Source organism: Leucoraja erinacea, chromosome 15, assembly GCF_028641065.1.
Source record: "Leucoraja erinacea ecotype New England chromosome 15, Leri_hhj_1, whole genome shotgun sequence".
In the NCBI taxonomy this organism is placed as follows: domain Eukaryota; kingdom Metazoa; phylum Chordata; class Chondrichthyes; order Rajiformes; family Rajidae; genus Leucoraja; species Leucoraja erinaceus.
Window position 1 is genome coordinate 24,977,305 of NC_073391.1, and position 23,416 is coordinate 25,000,720.

Here is a 23,416-nt window from a genome sequence, read left to right on the forward strand (position 1 = left end):
GGGATGAACTCCCTGGGCACCGTCAATGGAGACCCATACACCTACTCGGCAGAGAAGGAGGCCAAGTCCTCCTTGGGTGCAGTGCGGATCCCCGGCAAAACCCACGGCAGAGCGTCTACCCAGTCCGGATCATTGAGCCGTGCCTTCAGGGCATCCTTGAGTTGGCGGTGAAACCGCTCCACCAGGCCGTTCGCCTGAGGATGATACGCCATTGTGTACTGTAGGCAAATCCCCAGGAGCCGTCCCATGGCTGACCACAGTTCCGACGTGAACTGAGTCCACCGGTCGGATGTTTTGTCCTGCTGCACCGCGAACCGGCCGATCCAATGCGCCACCAAGGCCCAAGCACAAGTGACCGTTGAGGAATCAGCCAACAGAATGACTTTAGGCCACCGTGTGAAGTGGTCCACCACGGTGAAGAGGTAGGTCATGCCCCGGGACGGCGGCAGCGGCCCCACAATATCCACGTGAATGTGGTCAAACCGCTGCCGAGGGATGGCGTGATGGAGTACACCAGGCGATGCAGCTTGACATCCACGAGGAGTGAATGGGCTCAAAGGAAGTCAGCACCCAACAGTGCCTGGGAAACATTGGCGATGACAAACTCCCCCAAAAAGCAGCTGTGGCCAACGTTGAGGGAGATGGTGCGAACTGTGTAGGTGCGAATAGCGCTCCCGTTCGCCGCGGTGAGGACGGGGCCCCGTTTGCCCGCCCATATGTCTACGATGGACAGAGGCAGCACACTCACCTCCGCCCCAGTGTCCATGAGGGACTGTCCCCCGTGTGGTGATCCCAGGCGAACACGCGATGAACATGGCCAGCCGCCAAAGGAATCACTGAGGACCAGCCCCTGCGTTTCACGGGAACGCACAAGGTGGGTGACATTGCCTGGCTGCAGCACCCCAGTGGTGGTGATAATAGCACCAACCCTCTCTACTGGTGTCTGGTAGAATAGCAGGTGAATTTGGCTGGGCTGCACCACAGGGGCCTCTGCTGGTGTCGGATGGAATTGCCGACGGGCCGTGCTGGAGAGACGTGCCTGCGCTGGAATTCCCGATGGTGGCCGGATTCCGCCACAGAGGTTGTCTGGGAGCAGCCGAGACCCGGTCAATAGCAGCCCCGACCTGCTCCGTGCCTCCCGACGCCGCAGGAAGGTCGGTCAGTGCTTCCAGGTTCCGTTGACAGGACATCCACAGCTGGTCGGCGCGCTCAGCCTTCAATTCTTGGTTTAAAATAGTGTATACAACAATGACCCCAATCATCCCATTCCACCCACTCATTACTCTTGACTAAACCAAAATTATTACCAAAATATTGGTCATAAATGTGGTGCAAAAATGCTCCAAAATAAGGCTCAGAATGCACCTGAGAGCATCTAAAACCCCAGATCCCAGCCGCGAGGGGCTTCGCACTTCGCGCTCATGATGTGCACTGCGCGCACATTATTTCATATAAAATATTTGTAATCTTGTCAGGCCCCCCCCACCTCCCCCCTTTTTTAAAAAGCTTCATACGGGCGTGGGCGGGATGCACACTCCCCTGACATCAATCTGAAGAAAGGTCTCAACCCGAAACATGACGCATTCCTTCTCTCCAGAGATGCTGCCTGCCCCGCTGAGTTACTCCAGCATTTTGTGTCTTCCTGTTATTATTACTACTTGGTACTTCAACACATAATGGAAAGCAGTTCCTGGGACTACATTGATATGCAATTACACCATGATAAAAGCTTATACAGGCTGCAGTGGTTCAGAATAAACTACATAAGTTGATGCATTAGATCAGATATCTGTTACCACTTGGAGACAAAACTAGAAGAATCTTTTGCAGTTATTTTAACTGAACCTTTCATTAAAAATTGTGATAAATTTGAATTGTGTCCAATATTTGTGTATTATACTGTTGGAGATGGATAGAATTCAAGTTTAAGGCAAATAATTTACATTACATACCCCACCAAATTAAAATCTGTGGTGAATTCCAAAGCGTGCTGATAACAATGCTATTTCGGAAAGGTATAGAATAGAATAGAATGCCTTTTATTGTCATTCAAACAGCTTGGTTTGAACAAAATTGCATTTTTTACCGTCTTAACATTACAAAAATACCCAAGACCCACACTTAACACAATTTACACAAACAACCGTCACAGGGAATCTCCAACACCTCCTCACTGTGATGGAAGGCAAAAGTCTTATCTCTTCCCTTTGTTCTTCTCCCGCCGTCCAGCAGTCCAATTGCAGCGTCGAGGCGACTGGGGCTCACGATGTTAAAGCACCGGCGGGCGATGGTAAATCCCACGGCCGTTCAGCTACGCATGGCGATGATAGGCCCCACTCCGAGTCATTTAAACCCTGCATTCCGGCGGGAGAATTTGCCGTTGCGGGAGCTCCGAAAAGCAGTCACCCACCAGGGACCTGCGAGTTCCCGATGTCACCGTCCACTTTGCCTGCGGCTGGAGCCTCCGAAGCTCTGAAGCTCCGAAGTCGGGTCGCAGCTGCGCACCACCACATCTCTCCCCGCTTTGAATTCCGCAGGCTCTGCGACTGGAGCCCTTAGGTTGGTTCTGGTTGGAGGCCGCTGCTGGCTCCACGATGTTAGGCCCAACGACATCAGAGACCCGACAGGCAAAAAGTCGGGTCCCCGTACAGGGAAGAGATTAACCGGTTAGAATCTCAACATTTTTTAAACACTAATAACTCTTTTATTTTTCATCGATGGGAAAAATCCTTTTGTCCTGCGCAGCGGAGTGGGACTCTGAGTAAGATGGCAAAAAATCACAGCCATAAGTGACAGCTTTATTTCTAAAATCAATATACAGAACACCAGGAAGTGGTCGAGATCAGACTTTTAGTAATATAGATATATGATATGATATGATATGATATGAGATGATAGTCATACAGCATGGAAACAGTCTCTTCTGCCCAACTTGCCCATGCCGACCAAGATGCCCCCTCTACTCCAGACCCACCTACTTCCATTTGTCCCATGTCCTTCTAAACCTTTCCTATCCATGTACCAGTCCAAATGTCTTTTAAATGTTGTGATAGTACCTGGCTCAGCTACCTTCTTTGGCAGCTCGTTTCATACACCCACCACCCTTCTTGTGAAAATGTTACGCCTCAGGTTCTTATCTTTCTCCGCTCACCTTATTCCTATGTCCTCTATTCTTGATTCCCCTACTCTGGGTAAAGGCAGTGCATTAACATTATCAATTCCCCTCATGATCTTATACACCACTACACCCTTCATCCTCCTGCACTCCAAAGAATAAAGTCTTAGCCTGCTCAAACTCTCTCTATAGCTTATGCCCTCCAGTGCCGGCAACATCCCCGTAAATCTTTTCTGAACCTTTTTCAGCTTAACAACATATTTCCCTGGGTGACCAAAACTGAACACCATTCTCCAAAGATGGCCTCGCCAATGTGTTGTACAACTGTAACATAACATCCCGACTTCTATACTCAATAATCTAACTGATGTGCCAATATGCCATAAGCCTTCTTGACCAGCCTATCTACCTGTGACGCTATTTTCAAAGGACTATGTACCTGCACTCCTAGATCCCTCTGCTCTACAACACTCCTCAGAGCCCTGCCATTCACTGGGAATGTAATATCTGATCGGTTTGGATAGCATGCAAAACAAAGCTTTTCACATGTGACAATAATAAACCTAAACTTAAACCTAAAACTGGACCAATTGTTTTGAGTGCTGAGATTGCCAGGATAGGTGATGGAAAACAAAGTTTATTCCCATTTATTTTACAACAATTTTATCTCACCGTGTTTCCGAGCGTGATTTAAATGTATTCTTTTGTGCCAAATCCATTGCATAGTGAAGCTTCAAAATACCCCAAGATGATATTTTGATCTGATGTGATGTGTAATGAACTGATAAATGACATGACCTTTTCAAGTTTTAATAAGTGGCCGGATGTGAAAGCGGTGGGTTTGTAGATTAATTGGCCTCCGTAAATTAATGAATAATAATTTTAAGACAATGTTATTATATTGTTTTATTAAGGTCCTTTGAAACATTTACAACACCACTGTAGTATTTAAATTGCCACACAGGGCACTGATCATAAATAGGAATGCACTTTTACTAATGGAATATATTTTTCAGTCTCTGTTAAGCTTTCAAACTATTAATTTCCCATTTATCAGTGACCAGACTTCTATTGGTACTTACCATTAACTCTCTTTTAAGGAATAAACAGTTTCAGAATAACTATTATCATGATTTTCTGAGCTAGTCTGTTTGTGGATGATTGGCCCACCTAAATTGAGTCAGCTGTGGCAGATAATTCCAAACGGTTCCATTGGCATTCAGTCACTCCCTGGTAACAATACATGTTACCTACAAACTTATAATGGTCAGAATGTCACATAGCATATGCCCATTAGCACCAGAGGCCTGAGTTTGACACTGACCTGACGGTACATTCTTCCTGTGACCGTATAGGTTTCCTCCTCGTACTCCAGTTTCTTCCCACATCCCAAAGACATCTGGGTTTGTAGATTAATTGGCCTCCGTAAATTACCCGGCGTGTGTAGGGAGTAGCTGTGAGAGGGGATAAAATAGAATGTGTGTGAATGAATGATCAATGGTCAGCGTGGATTCGGTGAGCCAAAGACCCTGTTTCCATACTGTATCTTTCAATCAATCAATCAATCATCTGAAACCCTGCCATCTATTAGTAGATTGAGTGCTGGAGCAGATCAGAAGAAATTGTGTTACCAAAGCTCGGCATGCTAGTTGTTGTAAGGTCCAGCCCACCATATAAAAAACATTCTCCTTAACTATTCCATGGATCAATTATTAATTGCTGTCCACTTCTTATCAATTCAACTGCAATACAACCAGCTTCTCTTATTTACTTCATCAGAAGTCCTCCTATTTTTGGACAACTCGATAAAATTATTCCTTATCCTTCTCAGTTCTAACGTAAAGAATCATACTTCTGCCTTTCCAATATTACTTAAGTCCCTCACCTCAGGTATTGTTCTAGTAAACCAGACAAGTGTCCAAAGCATTAACATCCTTCCTAATGTGCAATGTTTGGAATTGGATACAACATTCCAAATGTGGTTATATCAGGGATTTCTAAAATGGACACAAAGTGATGGAGTAACTCAGCTGGTCAGGCAGCATATCTGCAGAACATGAATAGGTGGAGTTTTGGGTCCTATAAAAGCACAATTTTTCCATGTTTTCCAGAGATGATGTCTGGCCCGTTAAGTTACTCCAGCACTTTATGTCCTTTTGTGTAAACCAGCATCTGCAGTCCTTTTTTCTAGGAATTTGTAAAGGTATAGCACTTCTGATTTTGTAATTTATGTTTTTTGTTGAATAGGTTTCTCAACTTGCGCTGCCATTTTAAAAGAACTGTGAAAAAATAAACAAGATGAAACGAAGACTTTACAAATTTGGTTATCTGGCAATGATGCCAAAGATAAGGAGGTAAAAGTGTGTCAAATCAAAAGCTGTCTATGTAAAACACAATTCAAGCAAACAATAGGATAAGCTTGGACTTGATGCAAGAGGTCCTGTTAGAAGTAGCATTCATCAGAGAGGGCTGGGGTTAATACCAAGGCAGACATCTTCACGAATAGCTCTGAGAGAGCAGAGTAGAAGTGAAATAAAGTCAGAGCAAGAAAAGATGTGAATGATAGGGATGATGATGTGTTGCTGCACAGAGAAACGCCTGCAGAATCCTAAATAAAATGGAATGCTGAAAGCTACCAACAATTAGTTGATGTAAATGTTATCTGAAATATTAAAAATGGCCGTCACATTTTAATTGGGCATCGACTGAGATGGTTTTTGCACCGCGATGATTGCAAATGTTGATGACTCACTGGAGTTGCCATTAAAGCAACATGAGAACAATAATGCGGTTAAAATGAATGCATTAGTTACAATAATGTTTAATGGTCCAGATTTGATAAGGATATTGAAGCCTGTGTAATTGCTGCTAAAAGTATTTATCAGACAGAACTACAGGTGAGTTTCTTTAGAAATTGGATCAAATTAGAGTAGTTTTATTGAAATTAGCTACATTTAAAATCAATCAAAAAATACTTAAATATTCAAAGGCATACACCACCCTTCATGAATATATATTTTTTTATGAAAACATTTTACCCAGTCTTTGAGCAGGATCCAAGTAATGTTGAGGCAACTGAACAAGACTGACCTCTTCCATTTGATTCCGTTTAGATTCTAGCAGTGGAGGCAACTGACAGATAGGCATAAAGTGCTGGAGAAACTCAGCGGATCAGGCAGCGTCTCTGACGAACATGGATAGGTGATGATTCACGTCAGGACCCTTCTTCAGACAGGTCACTTGCCCAGGCAATGGACAGATCTGGCAAAATAATCACCTATAAGTCACATATAACCATCTGCCACAGTGTATGCATGAAAGCCAGAAAGGCTGAACAGTGGTTCCTATTAGAACTACCAGCAAAACTCAGCACCATTAAAAAAAATAACTGCTGGAGGAACTCAGCATTTCGAGCAGCATCTGGAGAGGCAAATTTAAGAGTGTGGAGGGATGATAGCCAGTATAAAGAAGTGAGGTAAAGGGATGAGACAGGGGCTGGTAGGCGATAGATAGAACCAGATGATGACATTTGGGGGGTAGAAAGATGGAGCCAGGTGGTGGGTAAGGGAGTGAGGAAGGTTGGGACAGAGGCTGGAAGGTAATAAGCGGAACTAGATAACACAGGGACAATGGGTGGATGGCATGGGGTGGGGGAGGGGATAAAAAGGTGAACCTAGGAAGAAAAAAACCCAAGTGGATAGGTATGTGGGTGATAAGCTAATGACATTAAGTGAGGGAGGGTAACGTCTTGCTAACGAGGGAGGGGAGGATTGGAAAGAGAAAAAATCCTGGGTGATTTGGTGGGAGTGGGAAAGGAACATAGTGGGTGAATTTGGAAAATTCAATGTTAATGCCATTGTAGACTGACCAATATGAGATGTTGTTCTTCTTGCTTGCCTCAGGCTGTACCATGGCAGTGGAAAAGTTCAAGGTCAGCTTGTGAATGGGAAGGAGATTTGAAATGACATGCAACTGGTAGCTCAAGGTGGTTGTTGCGGACACAGCACAGGTGCTCTGCAAAATGTCGCCTAATGTATGCTCGGTTTCAGCGATACTCCCAAGCCCATCTTGCCACTCACCCAAGCATTTGACCCTAAGCTGTCTATTGCCTTACACCAGCAGTTGTAGTTGTGCACCACTTTTTAAGTACAAGGCTTCCTGTATCACATCGTGCCAGCTCGTTCACTGTGCTGCAGGCAACTCATGAAATTCAACCGTGCAATTATAAAATAACATTGCATCCCTTATCTATGCAAACGATGCATAGAGTTCGCATAGGAAAGTTTTTCCTCATTTTTTACTGGAGAAAACATGCGCAGTTTCTGTGTGAAGCACCACTTTGACATATCATCAAGTAAGAACATATTCCTAGAATTATAATCCTGATTCTGATTCTTGTGAGACCAAAGGTGGTGATGTTTTTGAAAGAGGGAGAAAGCATGAGGCTAATGATTACAGGCCAGTCAGTTTCCCATCATTAATGGGCAGAGTTTTGGAATACATTGCCACAGGCAGCTGCGGAGGCCAAGTGAATGGATATTTTTAAGGTGGAGATTGACAGATTCTTGATTCTTTAGGGGGACAGGGGTTATGGGAAGAAGGCAGGAGAATGGGGTTACGAGAGAAATATATGATTGAATGGCAGTGTAGACTTGACAGACTGAATGGCTTCATTCTAGTCCTATAAATATGAACATGAATTTCTGAGGGAATCCATATATATTCATTTAAAAAGCAGAAATTAATCATGGGCAGTTAGCAAAATTTGTTTAGGCTAAGTTTTTACCCAACTTTAGGATCATTATTGCTTGTTCACAATGTCCTGTAGATAAATCTTTTAGACAATATAGACAATAGACAATAGGTGCAGGAATAAGCCATTCGGCCCTTCGAGCCAGCACCGCCATTCAATGTGATCATGGCTGATCATCCACAATCAGTACCATGTTCCTGCCTTCTCCCCATATCCCCTGACTCTACAATCTTTAAGAGCCCTATCTAGCTCTCTCTTGAAAGATGTGGCCAGTGGTGGGATCCCGTTGGAGATGACGAAAATGCCGGAGGATTATCTGTTGTATGTGATGGCTGGTGGGGGGTGGATTGTGGGGGGGGGGGGGGGGGGGGGGGGGGGGACTGTCCTGGTTATGAGTGGGGGGATGGGGAGTGAGAGCGGAGCTACGGGATATAGAGGAGACCCTGGTGAGAGCCACATCTATAGTCGAAGAGGGGAACCCTCGTACCCTAAAAAATGAGGATATCTCCGATGCCCTGGTTTGGAACACCTCATCCTGGACGCAGATGTGGTGTAGACGGAGGAATTGGGAGTAGGGGATAGTCCTTTCAGGAAGCAGGGTGGTCGGGGAGGTCAGTACCGGATGAATGGGGCAGTGTTCACCATCAGTGATGAACTCCATAATCAGGCAACCAAAGATTTGGCGCTGACAGTAAAATGTGTAAAATGTGTAAAGTGAGCAATCCCAATGAGCATTTGTTATTTCCCGATGCCATATTATTCTTTGTTCAGTTCTGTCCACCACCCCAATGGCCTCCCTGCTCTCTCACTCTCTCTCTCTCTCTCCCCTTTCACAGCCATCTTCCAATGTTAAAATGCAAGTGCGGATGCAGGGAACTGCAGATGCTGATTTGCAAAAAAACCCACAAAGTGCTGGAGTAACAGCGGTCCAGGCAGCATCTCCAGAGATGGACCCGCTGTCCAGCACTTTATGTCTTTTTGTTTAATGCAAATTCAGTCTCATTAAACCACAAGCATGTTGAAGTTCGCAGCTCATGTTTAAGGAGACTGATGTGGCTGTGGAAGTACTCACTGGATTGGAGGCAACTTGTCTACAGTCGGAAATTTCTCAAGATTGAACCTTCCTCCCGTCTGCAGCCAAACCCAAGCGCTCATCGACAGATTAAATCTCAAAACTATTGAGTTAATGTACATATAATGCTGGAGTAACTCAGCTGGTCAGGCAGCATCTCTGGAGAAAAGGAATAAGTGATGTTTTGGGTCAAGGCCTTTCTTCGGACTGAGAGTCGGGGAAGAGGGAATCTAGATGTATGAAAAGGTACAGAACAGATAAGAGCCAGTACCAATGACCAGTACCCACGATGGTCCATTGGGGGCTGCGGAGGAGGTAATAACAGGGATACGAACAATAAAACTAGTTAGGCGAGAGAGAGGGAATGCAGGGGTTACTTGAAGTTAGAGAAATTAAAATTCATACCACTTGGTCGTAAGCAGCCCAAGTGAATATTAAGTACTGTTCCTCCAATTTGCGTTTGGCCTCATTCTGACAGTGGAGGAGGCACAGAACAGAAAGGTCAGTATGGGAATGGAGTACGAAGTAAAGCGAGATCACGTAGGCCAAGGCGGATTGGTTGTAGGTTCTCAGCTAAACGATCGCCCAGTCTGCACTTGGCCTCGCCAATATATAGGAGTCCACAACGAGAACACCGGATACAGTAGAAGAGTTCCTTCCCACACAAGCTACTTCCCACACAAGCTACTGTTGTGCTGCCGGTGCAAGTAACAATTTCATTGTTCCATTTTCGTACATATGAGAATAAAACACCATTAACTCTTGACTCTTGCTCGAAGCCATCACATCAGCAGGTGCTGCAAAATTTTGATACCAGATTTATGTCAGTTAGGCAACGAATAAGCCAACTTCATTCAGTTACTTAAAATTGCATCTCATAAGAAAACAAGTGCGCGACCGTCACCTGACCGCACTTCCCTGAAAACAGCCGTCTCGCAAATGTATCTCCTCATTAAAGCTGGAAGAATCAATATTAATTTCCAAGTTAATGCTGCTCTTAAGGCTGTTTGCTTCTCGCATGGGAATTTAAAAGTCAGCTAATTCGCCAGCCGCACAGTCCATATTGTAAGTGGTTATTTTAAGTGGGGCACGCTATCCCGGAGCGATGAGTTTAAAAGACAGGGAAGCGTTGCTGCTGCTCGCATCGCCCGTCGTCACCTCGGCCTCATGTGTGTGTGTGAGTGTGTGTGAGTGAGATGTCTGCTCTGGAGGAAACCCCTGCGAAGAAATGCAGCCTTCGGGGACTGAGAACGCTGCACATCGTTTCCCCACACTTGTTCCTGGTATTCCTCCTGGTAATGTACGCGGTGTTAGGAGCCATTCTGTTTGAGCAGCTGGAAAGCACCAACGAGTCTGCAGAGAACTACGAGACTTTTTTGAATGAGCTGTGGGACATTGCGAACGAAACAAACAATAAAGAAGGTATTATTTTTAGATTGCTTTGTTTTACTCATTCGCACTAAATCGTTAATGGATTCATCAAACACATGAGAAATATTAAAGTTGCAAGAATTCATTGTACGCAATGACAATTCCTGTTTAAAAATCAACTTGGATAATTAATATAAAATGCTTAGTGTTTGCGAGTTATTTCGGGAGATTTATATGAACATTTACTTGTAGGGATTGGAATTGAAGACAAGAAACAGTACTATAAAGATGAAGTGAAGGAAAAATTGAAGGATTTTCAAAGTTATTGGTCCGATATTAAAGAAAATCACACCCAGTGGAACTTTCTTGGGTCTCTGTTTTTCTGCTGCACCGTTTTCACAACCGTGGGTGAGTAACTTACCTCAACAATAATGATGCAAGTTAAACTGTGATTATTTGTAAATGGAATGTTTCATTTCATAACTGACTCAATTGTAATATTTGTAATAGAGTCGCCGATTTCCAGTGTTGGTGTTGGTGTAGGGTCAGGACCCTTCGTCCCGACCCAAAACGTCACCTATCCATTGATCTCCCGGTGGCTCAGCACTTTAACTCCCATTCCCAATCTGACCTTTCTGTCCTGGGCCTCCTCCATTGTCAGAGTGAGGACCAGCGCAAATTGGACGAACAGCACCTCATATCTCGCTTGGGTAGTTTACAGGTTTACACCCCAGCGGTATGAACGTTGACTTCTCTAACTTCAGGAAGCCCTTGCTCTCTCTCCCTTTCCCCGCCCCCTTCCAAGTCCTTGCACTCGTCCCCCTGTCTAGGCCTACTTTCTTTCTTTGTCCTACCCCCCCCCCCCCCCCCCCCCCCCCCCCCCCCACATCAGTCTGAAGATGGGTCTCCACCCTAAACGTCGCCAATTCCTTCTCTCCATAGATGCTGCCTCACCCGCTGAGTTTCTCCAGCATTTTGTGCCTACCTTCGATTTGACTAGCATCTGCAGTTCTTTCTTAAACCTATCCAAGTTCTCCAGATATGCTACCTGACCTGCCGAGTTACTCCAGCACTTTATGTCTTGTTTGCATACCAGCATCTGCAGTCCCTTGTTCCTAAGTCATTTTTTATCCCTTTGAATATGAATTGTCTTAATGGAATTCCCCATAAGATTTATTTGGTAAAGATAAAATATATTATGTGTGTATATTATCGCCGTGCAGCCTACTAATTTCCCATGTTCAATCCTTTGTCTTGGGTTGGGACTATCGGTGTTGGTTTGGGTAACAATAATTTAAAGTACAGTTAAACCTGATTTGGAGAGAACAATCAGAATTCCTCCTATCCATTGATCCTCGCAATATAGTGTGCAGTGGATGCTAAAATGAAATAGATTGAACACTCACGCCATGATTGAACAAGGTTCACTGCTCGGGCCCACACGGTGGCTATTCACATGTCTTGGCTGCGAGCTGTCAGGGGTTTCACCAGTCCTCTCATTGCCGCCCTTCCGAGGACATCCGTCCCTGAATGTCGATTGACTGTCCGGAGTCCTTCCGGGACGGGTGTGATGGCTGGTGTGCTGCGCCCATCCTAGACAAGGATGGATATAAAATGCTGGAGTAACTCCGCGGGCAGCATATATAGGTTACGTTTCGGGTCGGGACCCTTCTTCAGGCTGAGAGTCATGGTAGAGGGAAGCAAGAGGCACGAAAAAGTATGGAACATATCACCGCCTGCACCAATCCCACAATGGTACATCGTTGGCCGTGGAAGAGATGATAATGAAGCGATACAGTGAAACTAGCACGAGCATCTGGACAAGGATGGGTATATTTTAATTTGAATGTTGTAAATATTCTGAAAATGATGTGCATATTATTAAATAAATCTTTCCTAATTCCCGAAGAAAAGCTATCTGAACCCAACCAGTGAACAGCAAATAATTTACACACAAATGTTACCCAATAAGTGTATGTGCCTTGTAAAAAAAATTAAAGAATCGTTGGGCAAAACCTTTTCAGGAATAGAATATGACATTTGCCCAGTAGATTGTAGCACTTTAAGTATCGTTCCTCATGTTCCCAATGTCAATAACACTGTTGGTTTTAATGGTGTTTCTTGCGAATGGGCTAAAATGTTGGTTGCTTTTCTGAGATAGCATGTGGTGTAATGGTCAATGAAGGGAAGTCTGGGCTGGGTGTTGGTCTCCTCAGGAAATTTTGACATTTGTGTATCTACTTGGCTGTTGTAGTAATGTGGTTGGCCCATGGTAGATCATTGGTGATATTAACGCCAAGGAACTTAAAGCTCGTAACCATTTCCACATCTGCACCATTGATGCTGATTGACGCATGTACTTCACCATACTTCCTACCAATAACCAGGCCTTTTGTCTTGCAGACATTGAGAGAGAGGTAATTGTCCTGAGTCACTAGGTACCGAGTCACTAGGTACTATATCTCCTTCCTGTACCATTCCTCTTCATTATTTGTGATTCAGGCCAACACAATGCTGTCACCTGCAACCATGTAGATTGAATTAGAGCTGAAAACTAAACTGTAACTAAAAACATAGCCAAAAGGTGCAGGAGGAGGCCATTCGGTCCGAGCCAGCACCGCCATTCATTGTGATCATGGCTGATCGTCTCCAATCAATAACCCGTGCCTGCCTTCTCCCCATATCCCTTGATTCCACTAGCGCCTAGAGCTCTATCTAACTCTCTCTTAAATCCATCCAGTGATTTGGCCTCCACTGCCCTCTGTGATCCGTTGGCAGAGGGTGGAGCTGATTCCATGGAGTTTGGAGGTGAGTTTAGATGGGATTATGGATTTGAAGGCAAAGTTACAGTCAATGAATAGGAGTCTAACTTAAGACTTCTTGGTGTTTAGATGTTTGGAGTCTTTATACATTCTTGATCTAAATTCTCTCCATTCCCCTTCAAGTCGAGTATAATTGTGAGAAATTGCACATTGGGGGTGCCTATGAGTACACAAAGAATGAATAGTGCTGGCTTGAGAAATGTAAAATTCCAATATATCGTCAGTAAGCAATGGTATAAACATTTGCATTGATTTGGCAGACAATCATTAAATAAAATTGGACATCTAAGATAAAACATAACACATTTGCAGAAAATCATTGTAGGAGGGAAGTTGTAATTACATTCTACAACTTATATTTCCACAAGACACAAGGAATGTGAGAAAATGGCAACTTCACATGAACTCACATTTGAAGCATGGAGTTAATATTATTTAGTGTATACAATGACTGTGCTATAATGGTGACGCTCTCTGAGATTGATTTACTTTTGGACACATATTTGTGCTGCTGTGTTCTGTAATACCACATCCTGCATGGAATATCTTATTTTCACACATGTCTGAGCTGTCACACACATCAATGATTAATGTGGTTAGCTGCCCAAACAGGAGACTCCTTCCATAATGAACCCTTGGAACCCTTGGTTTTTTTTTCTTATCACCCTAAATCTACCTAAATAATATCTGTACAAAAAAATTATGACATTTTGTATTTTTGTTTGCACGTGAGCATAATGAATTCCTTTATTAGGCGAACTAAGCTCAAACTCAGTTTGATGTTTGCCACATCTAACAGAGATAAACCTTTATCATAAATGACCATTCAGGGACAATTGTCTCCGATGGAGAAGGAAACAGATGTTGGAATAGTTTATAATGGGAAGCAGGAGGGAGATTTTGCAATTGTTGAGCATTCTGATCTGCACTTTGTGATATATTAATTGACTAGAAAGACCCACATTATTCTTAGGAGCATTTGCTCTTCAACCAGTCAGCTCCTCTGGCTTGCAAATGAAACCCAGAGAGGATAAATTACAAGTAATCTTATTTTTGCTTTGCATCGTGCAATAATTCGTACAAGTAGGATGGTTTTGAACTTGAATGCTAAATTCTCCAACTAAAAATGTATCTGCAGTGCTAAATAACTGTTAGATTGCTGAAAGGACAAGCAAATCAATGTCAGTGTTCAATCCCAGGCCAATATTCAAGGCACTGAGGCCCTAGTTATATTCAGTCAGGTATGTTGTTTAGGCCAAATCATTCACAATAGTAGATTCTTATCTCAGACACACCAATAGACTATCTGGCACATAGTGGGAAAGACCCAAGGATGAGCTCAAAGCTTGCTTGAAAAAACGCAACCCCACCACTAATTCCTCGCCATTAACAAGGAAGATGACTGAACTTTATTGCCTTCCCTCATAGTGGGAACATTGATTCTGCTGTGTGGGGGTGTTTATGTTAAACTCTATTGTGTATTGTCTTCTGTTTATTGTATGGCTGTATGGTAACTCAAATCTCACTATACCAATTGGTGCATGTGACAATAAATGTAACTTGAACTTAATTCCTGGGATTCCTGACCAATGACTGCTCAAAGTGGAAAGGAATATCCAGGATGCTATTGAGAATCAAGGCCATTCATCAGAACACAGAGGCCCAAATGTTAGTGATGGAAACAATGGCCCATCTCATCCATCTGCTATGTCCAGTTCCATCTGAGAAAAAGTCTACGGTTCCTCATGGGTCACTTCAAACCCACAAAATCCGAATGAAAGTAGGTCATCCTCAATCCCAGGGTAAGGAGATGATTTGGATTACTAGTTGCCTCCTGCACTCGCAATCCAGCAGTCAATTCCATTGAAATAGAATTGAATGTAAAAGATTAAAACTGGTAGCTGATGTACCAGCAACCACTTTGCGCTAGGTATCATTAAATCAGGTATTAAAATGATCCAAAATATTTTATTAAACAAGTTTAAATTAGGTTTAGGTTTAGATTTATTATTGTCACTGTTCCAAGGTATCGTGAAAAGTTTTGTTTTGCATGCTATCCAAACAGATGCAATACATTCAAATTCAAGTGCAATGGATAGAGTAAAGGGGAAGATGCAGAGTACAAGTATCATTCTCAGCAGTGTAGCACATTGTAGTAGATCAGTTCCATGGACAAAGTCCAATGTCCAATGTCCGATATCCACAACGGGATAGAGGTGAATTGGATAGCACCCTAGCTTATGGAAGGACCGTTCAGAAGCCTGATAACGGAGCAGAAGAAGCTGTTCCTGAGCCTGGTGGTGCGTACTTTCAAACTTCTGTACCTTCTGTCAAACTGGAGAAGCAAGAAGAAGGAATGACTGGGGTGGGTCAAGTCTTTGATTATGTTACCAGACAGGATGCTTCTATGGTTCATCTGCAGAAGTTGCAGTCACTGGAAACATGCTGAATTTCCTCAGTCACCACAGGAAGTCGAGGCATTGGTGTGTCTTCTGGGTTGTCACATCAATGTGGTTGGTCCATGACAGACAACTGGTAATATTAAAGTTCTCGACCACTTCAACCTCCGCAACATTAACTATTAAGAAATTATATTGACATTCTGATGGATTAAGCATATTTTAGTTAGTTGGAGACACAAGAAACTGCACGTGTTGGAATCTTGAGCAAAATACAAATTTGAGTAGTTTAAATGTTTGAGAATATTTGAAACGGTGACCATGAAAATGCATTTATAAATAACTGGCATGAAAATAATATTCTAAATTTCTTTCAACCATATTTTCAAAGAGGCTAATGCATTTAAAATAGCAAATGGATACATTGTCAGATGAATAACATAAGTATTTGCACCTGAAAATATTTAAAATGTAGTTTGCCTATAACACAGATATATTTTTTTGAATGTATGTGGCTATATCCTCGATCAAGGAACTTAATACAAAAGCAAGTTTGTTCTCCTGCAATGAGCCTTTCCAAGCTCAAGCAATGGCTCTTTTTAACTGGACTAATAAATATTAAAGTAGCATTATGAACACTTACAGTAATTCACAGGCAATGTGTAATGGTATTGTGCAGATACTAATTCATCACTACTCCCATGACATTATAGGAAAGGCATAAAATAACATAGACTTCTTATACAGATCAATTGGCCTCAGTGCATCAAGACTGTAAGGAAAAAGCGCGGCACTTTGGTGCAGCAGCAGAGACCTAGATTCGATCCTGACTATGGGTGCTGTATGTATGGAGTTTGCACGTTCTTGTGATGCTTGGGTTTTCTCCAGGTGCACCAATTTCCTTCCACATTCCAAAGATGTGCAGGTTCGTAGGTTAATGGATGTCTGTAAATTGTCCCTCGTGTGTAGGTGAGAACTAGTGTACGGGGGGAGTCATTGGCCGGTGTGGACTCGGTGGGCCGAAGGACCTGTTTCTGCGCTCTCTAAACTAAACTAAACTAAACTAAACTAAACTAAAAAGAGAAAGGCTTCAGATTTGTATTGCCAATCCTATCTGCTGTCCTCTTCAGACAGTTTAGTCTGAACCCTGTTGCCGTTTAATCCTCATTGCCTACTGTATGTTTTATAAATTAATTAAGGAGCAATCCGGAATTTGGAAGCCTTTTTGATTAGTTGGACACGGAATCTGTGAACCGCATAGCAATAAATTCCCCAAATCCCAGCATTTTATTGCAGCCACTGCTCAGACTTGTAACAGCAACATGGGAGGATTTAGCTGGCCATTCAGTTTGTTCCTCCTACTGAGAAAACTCAATAAAAATGATTAGTTTAGTTCAGTTCATGTTCACGAGTAACGAGGTACCTTTTTGTTGTGTGCTATCCAGTCAATGGAAAGACTAATGGAAGACTCACAATCGATTCATCCACAGTATACACTTACACGAAAAAGGGAATAACGTTTAGTGCAGAATAAAGTCCGATTAAAGATAGTCTGAAGGTCTCCAATGAGGTAGGTAGTAGCTCGTGACCGCTCTCTCGTTGTTGATAGGATGGTTCAATGTGTTAGAGGAATTCAGTGGGCCGGCAGCATCAGTGAAGCAAGAGTCTGAAGAAGGGTCCTGACCTGAAATATTGTCTATCCAACTTGACCAGCCGAGTTCCTCCAGCACTTCGTGTTTTGCTCATTAAGAATGCCTCTTGCTTCCTATCTCTTTTTGTTTGATGGGATTTATAGTCACCTCTCAATCTGGAAACTGTAAATGTAGTTTCTTTAGTGAAGCACATTCAGACTTTTATGCAGAAACGAGTAATAGAAAAAAAATCACAGCACAGGAATGTTAACCACAAAAATGACTTTCCTTCAATCATCATTTTAGAATAGGGCTGAGTATAATAGACTTTGTGCAGACCTCATTGTCCTTCTATTTTTGATCTATTTTTGAGATATCTTATGTCTTATATATTTCCTCTCTTAATCTATCATTCATCCGGTTGCAAGATTGAATATGGCAATTATAGTTTTCCATCGCAGCTGCATCTTTCATCCTGGTTGCATGGTATCTCTCTATTTCTCAATTATTTCTTATTTTTATGCCCTCTATCAATTCTGTGTTCCTGGATTTATTCTTATCTAATCATCTCATCATCCTGAATGCCCACCTTCAACGTTTCTGTTTCTCAGCTATTTTTAGAGTTTCACAACATGTCTCTGTTTTCTCATCCACAAATGAAAACTGATATTAAATTTTAAATGTGGGACAGATAGATTTTTACTAACCAAAGATATAATGGGTTGGAAGATAACATACACGTTGTATGGGATAGCTTTATAGTAAGAGAGATAGGTTTTTTACATAGAGTGGTGAGTGCCTGGAACATGCTTCCTGTGGTGGCGATGAAGGCTGATACATTTTTGTTGAGCATTTAAATAAAATGAGGGCTTATGTTATATTCAGTACTATTGAAGATAAAGGAGTTGATCGTCAGATGTGGAGAATAATGTGCACCAGAAACACTGCTGCCTGTTTTGTACTGTCCTGCCCAAAATGCATACATTTCCTTGTATTCTATTGGAGACTATATTCTAACCACAATTGTAAAACATTGATGAAGGTCAGTAGTCAAATCTCTGCAGCCACCCAAAATTGACTTATTTGACTAATTTCAGAATAGAATTAAAAAAAGGCATAGTTTAATAATAAATCATGTAGTTAAAATCCACATTTTCATTTCATAGCAGCATTAGCCGAGGGGAAGCAGCAGTAATCCCATACAATTTAAGAATATTTCTTCAAATATTACATGGAAATATCATGTGAAATTCCTTTGTCAACTGTTTCAATAGAAGAGCTATTGTTAACTTTTGTCAGCTTATTAGCTCTTTTAAAATAGTAGTCAGGGGAAAAGGATACTCACCTTTGCGACTATAATCAAAAAATCGAATTTCTTCAGATTTATAGACATGGTGGCCATTATGATAACTGGTCCTAGTGAACTAACAATTTGTGCTTCACACATAGTGCCTACATGTATTAATTATGAAAGAAATCAACAAAAATAAGTCAATTTTCTAATTAATATTTAATGATGATTGAAGATCATGTTCGGCATGGACTAGAAGGGTCGAGATGGCCTGTTTCCATGCTGTAATTGTTATAAGATCAGTGACATGTTCCATTACTCAGTGAATTGATCAACTATTTATCAGGCTCTTTAGAAGTTTTTTAAGTTATCAAAAATGGAATGGCCTCTGCTATTGTGGCCAATAAAATCAAACCTTTCTCATTATCTATTCATCATTATCAATACACGTACTCAAGAGCCATTTTGTTTTAAGCATGTATTTGGCTCCAGAAGGAATCATCCATTTGGTGTGTCAGCCAATTCTGTGGACACAACTGCCAAAGTCAGTTCTTCTAAAGTAAATGTGCCATTACCGCTATTAGCAGTTTGCTAAAGTACTGAACCAGGGGTGCATTTTATTTTTTGTTTGTTAACCTCTCAGGGTGTGCGTGGGATTGTTAAAAGCAGCTTAGATTGCCCATATGTAACAGCCTTTGAGAATGTCATAATGAGCTCCAACTTGAGTTATTAGAGTTGTTGAAGGGACAAGGACAGTTCTGTAAAGTAAAGAGTTGCAGGATTTAGGTCTTTGGGTCCAGTGAAGAGGAATGTAAGGGAATATATCTCACATTCAGGACAGAGGGGAACCTGTGGATTCTGCTATTTCCATGCAAATGCTGCTTAACATTTTTGGTGGTGATGAAGTTCTGTTGTAAGCAAGTGCAGTGCATTTGTGTATGTCTTTGGAGTGTGGGAGGAAGCCAGAGCACCTGGAGCAAGCCCATGTGGTCACAGGGAGAATGTACGGACAGCACCTTTAGTCAGGATCAAACTAGGGTCTCTGGCACTGTAAGGCAGCAACTCTACTGCCGAGCCATTCACTGTGCCGCTCCATTTTTATAAACTAACCACATGTTATTAATCACATTCCTATCAACTATTAGACTCTAGACTAATTTCTTCTAGTTGTTTTGACTGTGACTATTTGGTTTAGGAATCAGAGACCACACACACAATGTATCAGCTTTATTTTGGACAAATCATCTGTACTTAACAAAGGCCGGCGGACCTTCAGTCAGTGACAGACATCTCTGTCCACTGCATGGCTCGCAGTTTTCCTCTGGCACCGATCACAACCCACTGTGAAGATGAAGTTCCAACTACTGAGTGCCTACGAAGGCTGAGTTATACCCTTGCTTAGTGCAAAACCAGCACCTCAGATGTTACTCTTTAATTTATCAACTTCGCTCCTGGCTGAAACATTTATCAGCAATTAGTGATTTGGTGCAGGACACATCTGCACTATGTCCACACAAAGTCACTAAAGGTCACTACAGAATGTTTACATTTCTGTTCATTAGTCATTCTCTAGTCACTCCCTATTTCCTATACCATCCCTTTAACCCTTTCTTTCCAAGGAATCGTTACTCAATGTATTACAATCTAATCCTCTCCTTACATCGTCCTTGATGTCAAGGCAGCATTTGACTGACTGCGGCATTAAGGACCCAGATAAAACTGAAGTGAGTAGGAAGGAACTTCAGATGCTGGTTTACACTGAAGATAGACACAAAATGCTGGGGTAACTCTGTAGGACAGACAGAATCTCTGGAGAGAAACAATGGGCTACAGTGCAATTTCTTCCCATGCGGGTTTGAAATGCCAAAGGAAATTTTCATACTCTGGAATTGATGCTGGTCACAACAATTTATGTCCCTGAATATGCCTCAGTACCGTCTATGCCTGGAACAGCAGAGACCAGAACTTGGAATTAAACCTGGCCTGGATAGAGTTGACGTGCAGAAGATATTTTCCTTGGTGTGAGAGTCTAGGACCAGAAGCCATAGGCTCAGAATAAAAGGGCATATCTTTAGAAAGCAGATGAGGAGGAATTTCTCTAGTCAGAGGATGGTGAATCTGTGGAATTCATTGCAACCGAAGTTGTGGAGACCAAGTCAATGGATATTTTTAAGGTGGGGATTGACAGATTCTTGATTAGTACAACTGTCAGGGGTTATGGGGAGAAGGCAAGAGAATGCAGTTGTAAGATAGATCAGCCATGATTGAATGCTGGAGTAGACTTGATGGGCCGAATGGCCTAATTCTGCACATAGATCATAAACTTATAAACAAAACCTCAGAGACATGGTGGTTTGAATAACTTTTCACAGGTCGAAAAAAAACAGGAAAAAAAAACTTTTCACAGGTCATGCTAATTACTCTCTTGTTGGTCCTTAATAACATATTTCTTCTTAATTTTAGGTTATGGCCATCTCGCTCCTTTAACGATAGGAGGAAAAATTGCCTGCATGTTTTATGCAACATTTGGCATCCCCATTATGCTCTTGGTCATCACAGATGTTGGAGACATGTTGGCAGCTTTGCTCTCCAAAATTTACAACAAGATAAGAAAGCGGGTACCAAAGAACATTTCACCGCTACCCTCAGCCACACCATCAAGGTGGTCTTCATTCAAACAAAGCTTCAGCAAATCAGAAGAAAGACCTGCAACAAGATTGATAATTTTTAAAAATGGCTCGCATGCCACCATAACACCAATGAGCATAAATAACTTATTGAACACTCAGTCCTCTGTTAAAAAAAAATCTGAAAGGCTGAGAAATGCTGAAATATTTGAAAAATTGATTGTTCAAGAACATTTGAATCATAAATCTTTCCTGCTGAAAGGAAGAGACAGAAGTAAATCATGCCCCCAACTAGATGTAAAGCCAGTTGAAGATGACAATTTCTTTCCATGCTTGGGTAAGGAACTTGAAAAATTTGATGTACCAATCATTATCATCATAGGCGTTGTTATAGCATACCTACTTTTTGGTGCAGGCATGCTTTCCATTTGGGAAAAATGGAAATATCTTGATTCTTTTTATTTCTACTTTATTACAATTACTACTATTGGCTTCGGAGACTTTGTCCCTGAGCACCCTAATTTTTTCATGATAATGTCTATTTTAATTATTACTGGTATGGCGATCATGTCTATGGCTTTTAAATTAACTCAGAACAGGATAGCGTATTGTTACAGACAGGTCAGCACGTGGATTAGTGGTGACAAGCAGAAGAAATTTAGAGTGACCTGAAGCCAAGGCCAACCATTCGGTTTTTGTGGTTGGGGTAATAAACCGAGTTTCTTCATAATTTTAAAATGCTTAATCATTTAAATAATTATTATTTTAATTGGTGGACTTTAGCATTAAAATATGGACAAATATAGCAGACTAATATATGAAATAATAATATATGAAAATATGATGTGTTGATATGTACATGATGTTAGCATAAGTATTTAAGATTGTAATAAAACAAAATATCTGAGCATTAATTTACAACTCTAAACAAAATGAAATCTTCCTTATGAATAAATGGATATTTCGGACAATTTTTAATTTTATTTTACTAATCTGGGCAAAGTATTTTCTTGCCCATAGACAATGAGTTACTGTTTGCAATATTATAATAAAGAATATGCACAGAGGTTCTCTGATGGTCTGTTACAATAACAAATACATACATTTCCAGTAAAAGGTTATATTGCTGAATCTATCCTGTGATTCCCCAGAGATTTTCTCTCATAAAAACAGGAAACCATATTTTGGATTTTAAATAAGTTTATAATTTAAAGACAAATGATTTACACGATTAAGCAATACATAAATATTTCCAATAAATAATATGTGAGTCACTTTCATACATACAAATTATGTATGAAGCCCTTTGACTTTTAGCATCTGTATTGGTTTAGCTGTGCTGACTGCTGTCAAAGAAACATCTCCGCAATTATAAATTTGCCCCTCCTCATTAGATTCAGACGTTACTTAATGGGATTATCTGGGATCCAAAACATATAACATTGTCCAAGGAAGTCAAGTGGGTAAACTTTCCTTAGTTCACAGTCAGCAAATTGAAACGTAAAAGTCCTAATCTTTGATTAACTCTCCAGCATTTTGTTTAATTGCTGAAAAGTTCAATTCGGAAGTTGGGATAATTCCTCCAACAGTGAGTCCTGATTGCTTTACTTCTTTTTTTGTCCCTTGAGATTAACAATGACGTTTGCAGTTCAGTGGGATCTCATGTGGCCAAACAGTCCCATGTGTGATCAGCCATGTGTGGGCTAGGTGGTCCTTTATGAAGTTGGTGGGTGGGTTGTTGGGGTTGCTCATGAAGCCTCTGAAACTCTATTGTTGGGAGTGAAATATGTCCTTGTCCCATCTCTGCTAATGTAGGTTGGCTGTTGCACATCATCAACTCTGCAGTTGTGACAAAATTAATTCTTGGTCCAATGGTAAGGAAGTTCAAGATGTTTGGAGATTAGGCTCTGGTGTATTTAGTGAGCATGCACACATGTTATTTGTGGATTCACTGCGTCTATCGCTGTGGATTCATACCAGCGTGCACATCTGCACGGGCTAAATGGACTGACTACATCAACGAAAAGCCATGGTTTGAACTGTTCAACTGTCCAACTATGATAGCACTTCATTAGATATAAACATTTATTTGGAAGCAAAGTCATTTTCCACTTCTCATTTGATTTCCCAATCTTTTCATGTAAGAAATCAACATTTACATTAGCTTTTTTTTTAGTTTAGTTCAGCGATACAGCGTCGAAACAGGCCCTTCGGCCCACCAAGTCCATGCTGACCAGCGATCCCCGCACACTAACACTATCCTACGCACACGAGGGACAATTTACAATTTTACCGTTGATTAACCTACAAACCTTTACAACTTTGGAGTGTGGGT

General features: G+C 41.7%; 1 protein-coding gene across 1 annotated transcript; it reads left to right on the forward strand.

The window, feature by feature from the left end:
- Window positions 1-725: 725 nt before the first annotated feature.
- Window positions 726-22,184, forward strand: kcnk18 (potassium channel, subfamily K, member 18). Its single transcript, XM_055647463.1, has 5 exons — window positions 726-874; window positions 5,949-6,012; window positions 10,122-10,362; window positions 10,564-10,719; window positions 20,918-22,184. Exons 1-5 carry the CDS (start codon window positions 726-728, stop codon window positions 21,751-21,753), a joined length of 1,446 nt encoding a protein of 481 aa, XP_055503438.1. The 3' UTR covers window positions 21,754-22,184.
- The last annotated feature ends 1,232 nt before the right edge of the window (window positions 22,185-23,416 follow it).

What these genes read in the sequence shown, in the direction of transcription:
- kcnk18 (XM_055647463.1), top strand. Translation starts at nt 726, where the DNA reads ATGGACAGAGGCAGCACACTCACCTCCGCCCCAGTGTCCATGAGGGAC. An exon ending in TTTATCAGACAGAACTACAG is followed by an intron (nt 6,013 to 10,121) that starts GTGAGTTTCTTT and finishes GTGTGTGTGTGA; the next exon opens with GTGTGTGTGAGTGAGATGTC. An exon ending in CACCGTTTTCACAACCGTGG is followed by an intron (nt 10,720 to 20,917) that starts GTGAGTAACTTA and finishes TCTTAATTTTAG; the next exon opens with GTTATGGCCATCTCGCTCCT.